At 38.5% G+C, this 13,210-nt stretch overlaps 1 protein-coding gene across 1 annotated transcript in view; it reads left to right on the top strand.

Moving 5' to 3' along the window:
- Window positions 1-13,210, top strand: part of TDRD5 (tudor domain containing 5) — a 53,430-nt gene that overhangs the window by 21,253 nt on the left and 18,967 nt on the right. Inside the window, exons 11-14 of the mRNA XM_089515931.1 lie at window positions 746-812; window positions 9,790-9,990; window positions 12,489-12,650; window positions 13,053-13,202. Of these exons, the coding sequence (XP_089372057.1) occupies window positions 746-812; window positions 9,790-9,990; window positions 12,489-12,650; window positions 13,053-13,202 (580 nt within the window). The remainder of the gene's footprint in view (window positions 1-745; window positions 813-9,789; window positions 9,991-12,488; window positions 12,651-13,052; window positions 13,203-13,210) is intronic.

Genomic DNA, 13,210 nt, shown 5'->3' with positions numbered 1-13,210 from the left:
TTATACCACATATCAGTGCACTTAAGCACTCCCTAAGCAGTTTACAAAGTGTAAGCTAATTTCCTCCAACTATCTGGGCCTCATTTTAGCAACCTCGGAGGGATGCAAGCCTGAGTCAAGCTTGAGCCCTTTTGCTGGTATTGAACTCGCAACCTTATGGTTTGTGAGTGAGTGGCTGCAGTACAGTACAGGCATTTAACCACTGTGCCAGCAGGGCTCAACAACCTATTAATTGAAAACACATTTTTCATACAAAAAGAAAGAAGATTATACACATGGACATAAAATAGATTATACAATTGGAAGTAAAATGTGGTGATGTTCTGTGCTGCTGGCCAAGATTAGACCAGGCACCAACTGGCACAGATAATAAATTACTTGTATCAAAAATAAGAGTAAACCTCAAGAAGAAAACAAAACCAGTCATCATACCAAAATATGATCTAAACAATATTCCATTAGAATTTATTGACAGTGTAAGGAACAGATTTATGCTACGAAGCATAATAGATAGAGAACCAGACAAACTACGGTCTGAAGCCAAGGACATATCCAGGAGGATAGTTGTGGTGTATGATGGGAGAGTTAATACCAAATATCCTTTAAGCTTATTTTTGGAGCATCAGATATATGGAAATGGATCAACATTTTTTTCCAATGTAGGACATCTGCGTTCAGTTCAAGGTTGCTGAACTGGAGGTTGGCAATAGGTATGAACCTGCTGATTATGTGTTTTGTATTACAGATACTGCTATGCAAAACTTCCTGCTCAAGCTGTCCCTTGTTCTTTAGCCTGGGTGAAATGCACTGAGGTAGGTATCTAACTCATTTTGTAGTTTTCATCCGAAATGTTTAGGAAATAAAAGCAAAATAAGAAATTAAGAAATAAAATCGCATATTCGTGTTTTGTTAAATATACCAGTATATACTCGATTATAAGGTGACCTCACGTGTAAGTTGAGGGCAAGTTTTGGGGCCAACATTATGGATTTTGATATGACTCATAGATAAGTCGAGGAAAAAACCTAGGGGCACGTAGCAAAGGGTGTAAATTGAAATTCTTTATTACAGTCAAAGACCAGACAAAGGGTGTAAAGGATAAAGTTTATTGTCTTCATACATAAATGTCCTATTCAGATTGTTCAAATCCCGATTCATCTCAGCGTCCTTTGAGAGAAAGCACCAAAGAGGTGCTACCGCTGCCATTTTCCTACCCAAGCATTCAAAAAACAAACAAACAAACAAAAACAGAAGAGCATGATGTTGGAAAGAGTAGATGGGATTAGTGCTTCTTTTGGTTGATCCCAGGATGGAGATCGGAAAGTTAAAATACAGTCCCTACCCATGGATAAGTTGATCCAGCTTTTTGGGGTCAATTTTTTGACTAAAATTTCTAGACTTACACATGAGTATATACAGTATGTATATGTACTACAGAGATACCCTAAAGACACTAAATCATGTGTGATTTTAAATGCTAAGCAAGGTCAGCCCTAGTTAGTACTTGAATGAGAAATTGCCAAGGAATACATGGTGCTATAGGCTAGATTTTAGAGGAATGGACTGGCAAAGCCACCACCAAATATTCCTTTGGTCAGAAAACCCTATGAAATTAATGAGGTCACCAGAAATTAACAGGTGGCTTTGAAGAGACACATGTGCTGTGTGAGTCAGTTCATTTGTTTTTATTAGTTGATAATTCAGTGTCAACAGACAGTGTCATAGTGAACTGATGATACTGAATTATCATTTGGATAAAAAGATTTGAAATGACCATGATACTCTTAAAACTTATTTAATTGAAAAATAAAAATAACCGGTATGCATAGATTGAGCATGTTCATACTCCAGATATACATCAAACATACAAAGCCATACAATCAATAGAACCAGTAACAAATTTAACGAATGTTCTTCCATCACTGTTTTAACCTAACATCCATCCCCTATTCATTACTTCCTTGGGCAAATCTATTTTCAGGTCTTTTAGTATTTTCAACATAATATTTTTATATCCTCTTAATATCCTACTATGATATCTCTACTTCTTCTTCTTGATATATACAAGATAAGGAAGCAGAGGTGAAATTTAAGAAGATACTGATATATACAGTATCTTCTTAAATTTCATCTCTGCTTCCTTATCTTATGTTGTTTGGAAAATACATTTTAACAACATATTAAGGTAAAGCAATAACAAATGTATTAATTTGCAACTTCTATATACCTTTCCCACTCAAAATAGTCTCAGTTGTCATTACTCTGTTTCCCAGTTTCTCTGATAAATACTTGAGAACTCTTTCCCAATCTTTTGCCATCTCCAAATTTGATCCATATTTTCGCTTCTTGGATAATAAGTCCCTTTCCATCATATTAAATAATTTGATCAGGGGTCGGCAACCTGCGGCCCGCGGGCCGAATCTGGCCCGCCAAGGCCTTCCTGCTGGCCCCTGCGCAGTCCTGCCGCCGATTGCCGCCGATTTCCCCCGTTTTCGCGCCGCTCCGGGCACCATTTTGTTTTTCAAAATGGCGGCCGAAGTCTCGCGTGACCTCAGGATGGCAAAGGTCACGCGAGACTTCGGCGCCCATCTAGTAGGCCCGGTGCAGCCCCTGGAGCACTCGAACAGGGCTCCTGGGGCTGCAACAGGCCTGCAGCAGGCTCCACCTCGCCCTCCGCCCTCCTCCTCCTCCTCCCTAAGAGCAGGGAAAGGAGGAGGAGGCAGAAGGAAGGAGTACAGAGCGAGGGAGAAAGGGAGCCAGAGCAGCAGCTGCAGCCACAGCAAGGCCAGAGGTTGGTTCATTGGGGGAGGGGGTTAGCTGGGTGTTCTTTCTGCAAAATGCTCTGGGTTGAAACTGTGTGCATGCTTGCTGCAGTTTATTTTCAATTGCATTTTAGTAATTTCCTTGCTTGTAACTTTATTAGTATTATTATTATTACTACTTGCCCAGAGTGTTCTTTGTGCAAAATCCCCTCTCAATGAGAAAGAGGAGGAGGATGAGGATGAGAAAGAGGTGGAGGAGGTGGAAAGGTGAGTCATTTCAGGTCTGCCTTGGGTTTTTTCCATTAATTTTTAAAAATATATAACACTTATTTTTGTTTTTTTTATTTCATTATTTTTATTATTGCTTTTTATTTCATTTCATTGTTTTTATTATTTATGAAGGTGAGACAGTGTGACTTTCCAAAGTGCTGTAACAAGGGTCTGCTGTAACAATGATAGTGGTGGTGGTGGTGGTGATGATGATGATGATGATGATGATGATGCTTCAGTGGAAGCTCCACCCCCCAGCATGTGGCTCGAAGCTCCACCCCCGGCTTCAGCCCCCCAGTTGTCTGAGAGACAGCAACCTGGCCCCCCGACTCAAAAAGGTTGCCTACCCCTGAATTTGATGTACCATTGCTCCATCTGTGAGATCTTCAATTAGTGCAGAACATGGCAGCCAGGTTGGTTTCTGGTAAAGCCAGAAGCAATCACGTAACACCTATTTTAAAATCGCTCCAAAAGCTGCTCATTAGTTTCCGGGCGCAGTACAAGGTGATGGCTTTGACCTTTAAAGCCCTAAATGGCTTGGGTCCAACCTATCTTCAGCACTGCCTCCTTCCATATAATCTACCCTGCACACTCGGGTGTTCTGGAGGAATTTATTGCAGCCTATGAAAACTAGGCTGTCTGCAACCAGCCAGAGAACCTTTTCGGCTATAGCAGATTCAGAGGGGTAACAGGTTCCGATTTTGATGACTGGTTATCTGTTTGGGAAAGGCCTGCTGGAGGAGAGCCATCACATTACTAGCCTGGGCAGCTTCAAAAAAGCTGTTAAGACAGATCTCTTCCGGCAGGCCTTTCCCGAATAGATAACCGGCCACCAAAATCGGAACCCGTTACCCCTCTGAATCTGTTGTACTCATTGTCTGATTTTTTTGTTTCAAAGTATGTTTTAAATTATGAATTGTTTAATCGTTGTTAATGGGCGGGGTGGGTGGGTGATGATACTGGATCTGGGATTGTACAGTTTTAATTTGTAAGCTGCCCCAGTTGCCTTAGATGGAGAGGCGGATATAAATAAAATTTTTATTATTTATTTTTACCTTTTCTAATTTCCAGTACAGTAGTGAGCATATAAAATAGTATATTTTCCTTTTCTTTTTTCAATTTCATTATCCAAATGATTTAACATGAGGGTTTCTGGTCTAAATTCAAGATTAATATCCAAAATTGTTTTGATTTTATAATGTATTTGTTTCAAATAATTCTTTGCTTTCCTGTAGGACCACCACATGTGGAGGAATGACCAATCTGACATTTCCAACATCTATTATTAACTATCTTACACATTTTGCATAATCTTTCTTTTGTTAGGCACCATTTGTAAATTATTTTCTAATAGTTTTCTCTTACATCTTGGTTTAGGAGTTTATCATACGGGGGAAATCTGTGCAAAACAGGATTTAAAACCTGGAAAAAACCTGCAAAAGCAGGTTGATTTTCACACACATCGTTGTTAAACTGGTGTTAACCCGAACGGAAAGTAGACAAAAGCCACTCCTTTTTACTTTCAGGATTTTCTGAAAGTCTGAAAGAGTGGCTTTTGTCTACTTTCCGTCTACTTTCCATTTGGATTAACACACTTTAACAATGACGCCGTGTGAAAATAAACCCGCTTTTGCAGTTTCCCCCCTGATTTAAACCCCTGTTTCTGCATGGGATTTCCCCCGTGTGATAAACTCCCTAAAGTATAATCCTTTCATTCATTCCATAATTTCTCCCATTGTTGAAGCTCTAAAGCTCTGCCACAATTTTGGGCCCATTTGATCATGGTTTCTTTGATTAAGTCATCTTCAGTATATGTTTCCAAAAGTTTTAAAAAAATAAAATCCTTGATAGTATTGCGGATTTATTTACCCAAATTTCTTTTAGGTCTGTTTAACTCTTAGCAAATCCTATCTGTTTGTTGTCTAGCATCCATCTTTCCCTATAGAGAAACCAACTACATGATTCTCCATTTGTATTTAGTTGTTCTCTGGTTTTTATTATGAACTTTTGGGTTTTATTTTCTAGCAAATCTTTATATTTTAGCCATATTTTGTTTCTCCAAGGGTCCATTGCATATATTGCCTCATGTGGTGAGAGCCATAATGGCAATTTTGGGCTTATTCTAGTTTTATATTTTTTCCAACTCTGGAATAGTGACACTTGAATAAAAATGGTTGTTAAAATCCTTATTTGCTTTTATTTTATCATAAAATACAAAGGGATGCTACCCAAATCTAAGTAGAATTCCCTCCAATTTCAACAAATTCCTATTTTTCAATGTTAACCATCCTTTAATCCATGACAAACAACTTGCCCATAATATATTTTCAAATTTGGTAATGCAAAACCACCCCTATTTTTTTTTTTTTTTGCATCTTGCAATATTTTAACTTTTATTCTAGGCTTTTTATTTGCCCATATGAAATTTGTTATATCTTTCTGCCATTCTTTAAAGATATTATCTCTTTAATTATGGGGGTTGCTTGAAATAATAATAATAATAATAATAATAATAATAGGATTTATTTATATCCCGCCCAATCACTGGGAATCCGGGCAGCTTACAACAGTAGGGAAATACAAAGCAATAGCAATAAACAATAACAACAAATAGTTTAAGTAAGACCTTCATTTTTCGCGTGGCTATTTTGCCTAACAATGACAGTTTTAAATCTTTCCAATTCTGTAGGTATTTTTTAATTTCAATCCATAATTTTTTGTAATTGTTGCTAAGTAAATCCAAATTTTTGTTGGCTAAGGTGACACCTAAATATTTCACTTTCATATTCAATTTGAACCCAGATTTTTCTTTTAACTTTAAAGTTTTCTTTTCAGACTTATTATTGTAATAATACATGTTTTATCTTTAATTAGGTACCCTTAACTTCTACTCCCTGTATTTTGTGGTCTTATTATTTGTTGTTAAGTAATATTTCCATAATTAATATAAAAATTAAAGAGAAAAGAGGGCATCCTTGTCTGGTACCTTTATTTATATTGAAAGATTTTTGTCTATTCTCCATTTATGATGATGTGTCTCTTTTGCCTGGAATAAGTAGCTTTTATCCAATCTGTAATATTTTTACCCATTTCCATTTTTAAAGAACTTCTAATATTAATACCCAATTGACATTATTGAAATTTTTTCGATATCCAAGAAAATCAATGTGAGTTTGTTATTGTTATAAAAATCGTAGTGTTTAATTAAATTTAATACATGCCTTACATTATCTTTTGGATGTCTGTTTAGTAAAAACCCGCATTGTTCTTCTGAAATTAATGTTATCGATACTTTTAAAAATCTGTTTGCTAAGATAAATGTAAATAACGTATAATCAAAGTTCAATAGTGAAATGGATCTGTAGCTGCTGAGTTGAAGGAGATCTCTGCCTTCTTTAGGAATCAAACCAATGCTTGCTTCTTCCCATAACAGTGGCATTCCATCTTTTCTAACTGAGTTCATGGTTTTCACTAATGGATGTATCAACTCTTCTTGGAACACTTTGTAGTATAAAGCGGCATAGCCATCAAGCCCAGGTGTCTTAGCATTTTTGAATCACTTCAGTAATATGTAATAGATTGGTTCAGCATTTTTGTTTATTCTTCCTTTAAGGGTGAAAGATTTGATTTCAACAAAAAAAAAAATTCTTTTTCTTTTTCTATAACCTTAGATTCAAAAGTAGTCTTGAAATAATAATAAAAAGCATTTTAATTTTTTTTGTTACAAACAGATATTTTCCCTTTTTTATATTTTTATATCAGTTTCCTTTTCTTTTCTTTTCTTAATATTTAGGCTAGCCACCTTCCTGCTTTATTGGCGTATTGAAAATGCTTTACGTTTGTTTTTTTCATCCTTTGGAGAGTTCTTCTGTTGTTTCTATGGAGTATTGCTTTTGCAAAACCTTTATTTCTTTTACAATTTCATCTTTGTTGTTATCCTCTTTCCCTTTTGATTCTTTTTCTTTTATTTCCTTTGTAATATTTTCCATTCTCTCTTCTTCTTTGAATTGCATATGCTCAACAATGGTTCCTTTTCATCCTGGAGAGAAGTGACCAGTGGGATCCCACAGGGGTCTTTTTTTGGGCCCAGTGCTATTCAATATCTTTATCAATGACTTGGATGACAGTATTGGGGGCATAGTTATCAAATTTGCAGATGACAGCAAGTTAAGGTGAGTAGCTAAGACCCCAGAGGACAGGATCAAAATTCAAAATGACCTGAAAAGTCTAAAAAGCTGGGCCAAAGCTAACAAAATGAAATTCAACATGGAGAAATGTAAGGTACTGCACTTAGGGCAGAAAAATGAAATGCACAGATATAGGATGGGGGACACCTGGCTGAATGAGACTACATGTGAAAGGGATCTGGGAGTCCAAGTAGACCACAAGCTGAACATGAATCAACAGTGTGATGTGGCAGCTAAAAAGGCCAATGCAATTTTAGGCTGCATCAATAGAAGAATAGTGTCTAGATCAAGGGAAGTAATAGTGCCACTCTATTCTGCTTTGGTCAGACCCCACCTGGAAAACTGTGTCCAGTTCTGGGCACTACAATTCAAAAAGGATGTTGAGAAACTGGAACGTGTCCAAAGGAGGGCGACTAAAATGGTGAAGGGCCTGGAAACCATGCCCTATGAGGAACGACTTAGGGAGCTAGGTATGTTTAGCCTGGAGAAGAGAAGGTTAAGAGGTGATATGATAGCCCTGTTTAAATATTTGAAGGAATGTCATATTGAGGAGGGACCAAACATGTTTTCTGCTGCTCCAGAGAACAGGACCCGGAACAATGGATGCAAGCTAAGTTAAAAGAACTTAGGTAGCTGGGAATGTTTAGCTTGGAGAAGAGAAGGTTAAGGGGTGATATGATAGCCCTGTTTAAATACTTGAAGGGATATCATATTGAGGAGGGAGCTAGCTTGTTTCCTGGTGCTCCAGAGACTAGGACTCAGAGCAATGGATGTAAGCTACAGGAAAAGAGATTCTACCTCAACATTAAAAGGAACTTTCTGACAGTAAGGGCTGTTTGACAGTGGAACAGACTCCCTTGGAGTGTAGTGGAGTCTCCTTCCTTGGAGGTCTTTAAACGGAGGCGGATGGCCATCTGTCGGGGATGCTTTGATTTAGATTTCCTGCATGGCAGGGGGTTGGACTGGATGGCCCTTGTGGTCTCTTCCAACTCTATGATTCTATGATTTGCCTAGAAGCACCTCTGTCTTGTCTGGATTAAGTTTCAGTTTGTTTGCCCTCATCCAGTCCATTACTGACAGCAGACATTTGTTAAGTACAAAGACAGCTTCCTTGGAATCAGATGGAAGAGAGAGATAGAGTTGGGTGTCACCTGCATACTGGTGACACTGCACCTCAAAGCTCTGGATGAACTGTCCCAGTGGTTTCATATAGATGTTAAATAACATGATGGACAAAACAGAACCTTGTGGGACCCCACAGGACAACAGCCAGGGAGCCAACACCACTTTCTGAGTTCACCCCTCCAAGAAAGACTGGGCCACTGTATAACAAAGGCCCCAAATCACATCCCAGCAAGAAGGCCCAGAAGGATGCCATGGTTGATAATATCAAAAGCCACTGAGATATCCAGCAGACCCAACAGGCAGACACACTCCCTGTCTAGTTCCCTGCGTAGATCATCCACCAAGGCAACCAAAGCTGTCTCCGTCCTATAGCCAGTCCTGAAACCAGATTGAAATGGATCTAGACAATCAGATTTATCCAGAAACCCCTGGAGTTGAGAGGCCACCGCTTGCTCCAGAAAATGCCTAAAAATGCTGATCCAGGGAAACCTTTCACTAGGCCTCACCACACTTTCCTTTAGGCAGGATGGAAACCTCCACTGTCACCATTTCCCTCATTCACTCAACCATTCTGCTGATCTTTCACATTTTTGTATATCTCTTCTGTATATTGTCTCCAAGGTTTTTTATTTCATCATGGTCATGTATTATGATTCTTTTCTGATTATAGAGAATCCTTACCCTTGGTTTAAATTTCTCTTTGATTTCTTGGGTCTTGTGGAAGAAGTCTCTTGCACTTCGTTTTTTGTTGTCGGCTTCTATTTCTCTTCATTGATTGTTGTAGAAATCATGTTATCCTTGTGCACTAATCATTGGACAGTAGTATTCATGGTTCTAACTGTGTTTCTGTCTCCCTTTTCTTTTGCTTCTCATCTTTGTTTAATTTCTTGAAGTGTTTCATCTGTCATCCGTTGTTTCTTCTCCTTCTTTTTGGCCACAGGTATTTTCTGCATTTCTCTTTTATTATGTCCCTGATTTCTGTCCATAGCTTATCTGGTTCCTTGTCTGCTAGGCTTATAGTGTGCGACTATTTCTCACATGTTCTTTAAATTCTGCTGGGATGTTCTTTATATCATATTTTGGCAAGGTGATTGATTTGGTGTATTCCTTCAATTTTATTCTAACTTTGGATAACTGGTAACGGGTGTTAACTGTGAGAGAATTCTGAGATTAGGAAGATGGCAGTATCAAAGCTTAAAATAAGGAGAAAACTTCAAACTTGGAAACAATCTGCCTGAAAGTAGCGTATGACACTTAGCTGTTGGAAAGGGAGGACAGAATGTATGCCCACTAGCTTTGTACCAGAATCCAGCATATGAAGTCCCTTAGTACTGCTGTCTGGATCTTCCCTTCTGCCTAAGGAAGTAGAAGCTGAGGTGCAGGTTAAATGGATTTTGTTTTTCTATTTTCTTTAGGATTTCATTTATCTTTTTTTTCCCATCCAGGATGACTGGACTGCCAATGCCATACTTGAGTTCCAAAAATTGTGCGGAGTGAAGCTGTTGGTGGGAGTGGTGGATGAATACATAGATGGTGTCCTTCATCTTTTCCTTTGTGACACCAGCTCCGATGAAGATATCTACTTGCACAATGTACTGAGATTAGAGGGCCATGTACTCATCTGCCGAGAGAACATTTCTTCCAAGGTGAAGGGAGGGGAATTGGAGGGGAGGTGATACTTAATGAATCTGCCTGCAGCACAGGAATTCTTAAACTGTCTTGTGACAAGCTGTTAGGGTGGTGGGTAAAAATTAGAGTTGAGGGTAAAAATTATCCCATGTGTCCTTATGGATAACCAGAGGCTCAGAGTTGACAGTATATAAAATTAAGGATTAAGATGAGGGACAAGGATATCAAAAAGTCCAGGTACCATGTTTGTGCCAAAAATACCCATGCTGGAAAATGGATTTGTTGCTTGTAGAACAAGTAAAAATGTGTGATGCTTTAAAAAGCAAATAGATTGTTAAAAAAAGACAATACTTTTCTAATTGGGTATTAAGATAACACTATACTTTTAGTTTCACAACTAAGTATTATATCTGTACCCATCTATTCCCGTGGTGGTGAACCTGTGGCATGCATGTCCTTTCTGGCACATGAAGCTGACTCTGAGGGCACGCAGCTGAGGACAAAACCCTGGCGCAGTAAAGAAGGAGACCTGAAAACGCAGCTCCTTTTTTGTGTGTGTGGAAGCAGTGTGCTCTGGGTAATGTAGTCAATGGTAGCGATCCTCACTCCCATTTTGCAATACATTCTGGGTAATGTACAGTTGGTCTTAAGCCCTTCCAGGGTGGCAGAGGTTCCAGGGAACACAGTACTCCCTTCCTTTGGCCCCTGCTGCCCTGGAAAGCCTTGGGAGAAGCGTCTCTCAAGCCCTTCGAGGGCGGCAGAGGTTCAGGGGAATGGAGTGCTCCATTCTTCTGGCCCTGCTGCCCTGGAAAGCCTTGGGAATTTTGTTAGAGGGGGATTTGCTATTGCTAGCCTGAAGCTGAGAGAGTGTGTCTTGGGTCCCCCCAGAAGTCTTGCCCCTAGAGGTCCCAACCCCTGGCACTGGGTGACTCCCAGTGTGGGAACGCCACTGAATTTGGGTACTTGGTCTCTAAAAGGTTTGCCATTATTGATCTATTCTATCTAGCTTTACATATCATAGGCCCAAAAGAGATGGGCAGATGGTGATGGCTTCCAGTCGTTCTGTGGGCATGGCGTTTACATGATGCACACACCCAGAGCACCCTGAAGCTGCCCCAGGGCCACGCCCCTTAAGGTGGCCCAAAACCAGCCCCAAAAAGGAGCGGATCTTTTCCGCTCCTATTTGGGGCCATGGTAGGTGTTTACCAGGGCTATTGGGCTTGGAGCGGCTTCTAGCCGCTTCTTCCTGCCTGTCTGCTTCACCCCTTATATGAGGATGAGAACAATTTTAAGGAGCAAGGCTATAGGTGCATGTACATCCTCTATAAATATTACTTCCCTTCTATTCAGCAATAATACTCTGTGTCTTTAAACATTTTAACATTTTTTTCCAGTTTTTATTTTCAATCTTCACTAATAATTCTTAGTTTCCTATTGCTGCCATTTATTAAATTTATTTATTTATTTATTTATTTATTTATTTTTGTTTGTTTTAAATTTAATTTTGTAATTTTAAGTGGTTTGTCAAGCCTGCCCAGTCCTTTTTGAATCTTTCTATAAGTTTGTTTCTGATCAGTTGTGTTAATTTGTCATCCTCCACATAGTCATACATCTTCCAAATCCATTCTGATGTCTCTGGTATTTCTTCATCTTTCCATTTTTGGTATAGATTATTCCAGCTGCTGTTACCATGTAAATCAATATTTCCCATGACTTTTTTCTAATTTGGCATCTAACATTCCTAGTAAACATATTTTGAAGCTTTTACGTATTTTAATTTACAGAATCTCTGTAATCAATTTGTGTATTTGAGACCAATATTATTTGGCCTTTTTACATAACCAACACATAAGGTATAAGGTACTTTTTTATTTTTGGCACTTCTAATATCTGTGGTTGATGTTTTTATACCGATAGTCTATCAGGTGTTAGGTACCATCTGAATTGCCTTTTGTAAAAAATTCCGTTTACATCCATGCACAAGGTATGCTTTCAGTCTCTTCTGCCAAGTGTCATTGTTGTTAGTTTGGTATATGTTGATGTTAAGTTCTTGTCTTGTTTTTAACTGTGAATAGAATGTTGTATGCAGTTTTTGAGTGTTATTAAATAAAAGTTTTATAAATACAAAAAAGATTACAATTCATTTGCATTATCCATCCATTTTCAGGGATAAATTAGTTTAAAATGAAGCTTTCACTTTTGTACAGTTTAAGCTGTATAGTACAAGTCTATACAGCTATTTTCTAAAACAATCCACAGCTCTCCAGTGTCCAGAAATTTATTTTAGACTTCATAGAAACCATGGCAAAGCAACCATGGTTTAGCATTATATCTGAACTGATGGATCTTTCTTTTGACCATTGCTTTCCCTTCAGGACAATACTGCGCCATAGTAATGTGTATGAAACTGAGTTCTAGGAATGAACAATCAGGTGGCTCTACATATTGTACATTTGGAAATTCAAACTGCATTGAGAAGTGTGCAAACTATTTATTTACCTTTGCCTTTTAATAGGGTTTCCAAAAGCTAAATCCTTCAAATCTATATATGAAACCCAGTCAAAAGCAGGAGGCTCATTTGAAAGAAGAAGCAGTTTCCTTGTTTCAGCAGGAATCCTCTGGTGGCCTCGCAGGCACAACAGATTCAGGGTTGTGCAAGAGTGAAGTAGTTATCCAGGTGGGAAATTCTTGAGTTTAGTAACCCGTCCCCTTCTATTTTCTTTTAACTTCTTAACCATTCTAAACTCTGTTGTGCCAAATATAGTACTGTTGAAATATCTCTTAAAATATCTAAAATATTAGTCAAGATCCCAAGAGCTTGCAGTGTATTTCTTCTTCTAAAACATAGCAAACTGCCCTTGACTCTGAGGAAGGGTTTTCCAGAGTAGTTTGTAAAGCAGCATGAAGGTTTGCTAATCAAGAATACAAGTCTAAAGCTGCCTTGGTGGACCATGAGATGTGGGTTTTTGTAGACTTGCATTGTGTTGTCATCCAGTTGTCATGCTCTTCATTCAGTTGAATATTTTGTTTTGCGCTTTATAGTAAAAACAAAGTCTGACAGAAAATGTGTTTTTTCTAGAGATTTGATACGAGGGAGAATTCGGCATCTGACCAGTTGGAGAAGGGTTCCAACGGCTTTATAGATTGTAATGGTTCAGGTGACGTCCAAGAAGCACGCCTCTTCAAATCCTGTTACGAGAATTCACGGCTAGAGCAAAATGAAACTAAGGTGCTGAA

The sequence above is a fragment of the Sceloporus occidentalis genome, unplaced genomic scaffold, assembly GCF_023333645.1.
Source record: "Sceloporus occidentalis isolate IW3139 unplaced genomic scaffold, rSceOcc1.0.p SCAF_3, whole genome shotgun sequence".
NCBI lineage: Eukaryota > Metazoa > Chordata > Lepidosauria > Squamata > Phrynosomatidae > Sceloporus > Sceloporus occidentalis.
This window is presented reverse-complemented; position numbering and strand designations above follow the sequence as displayed.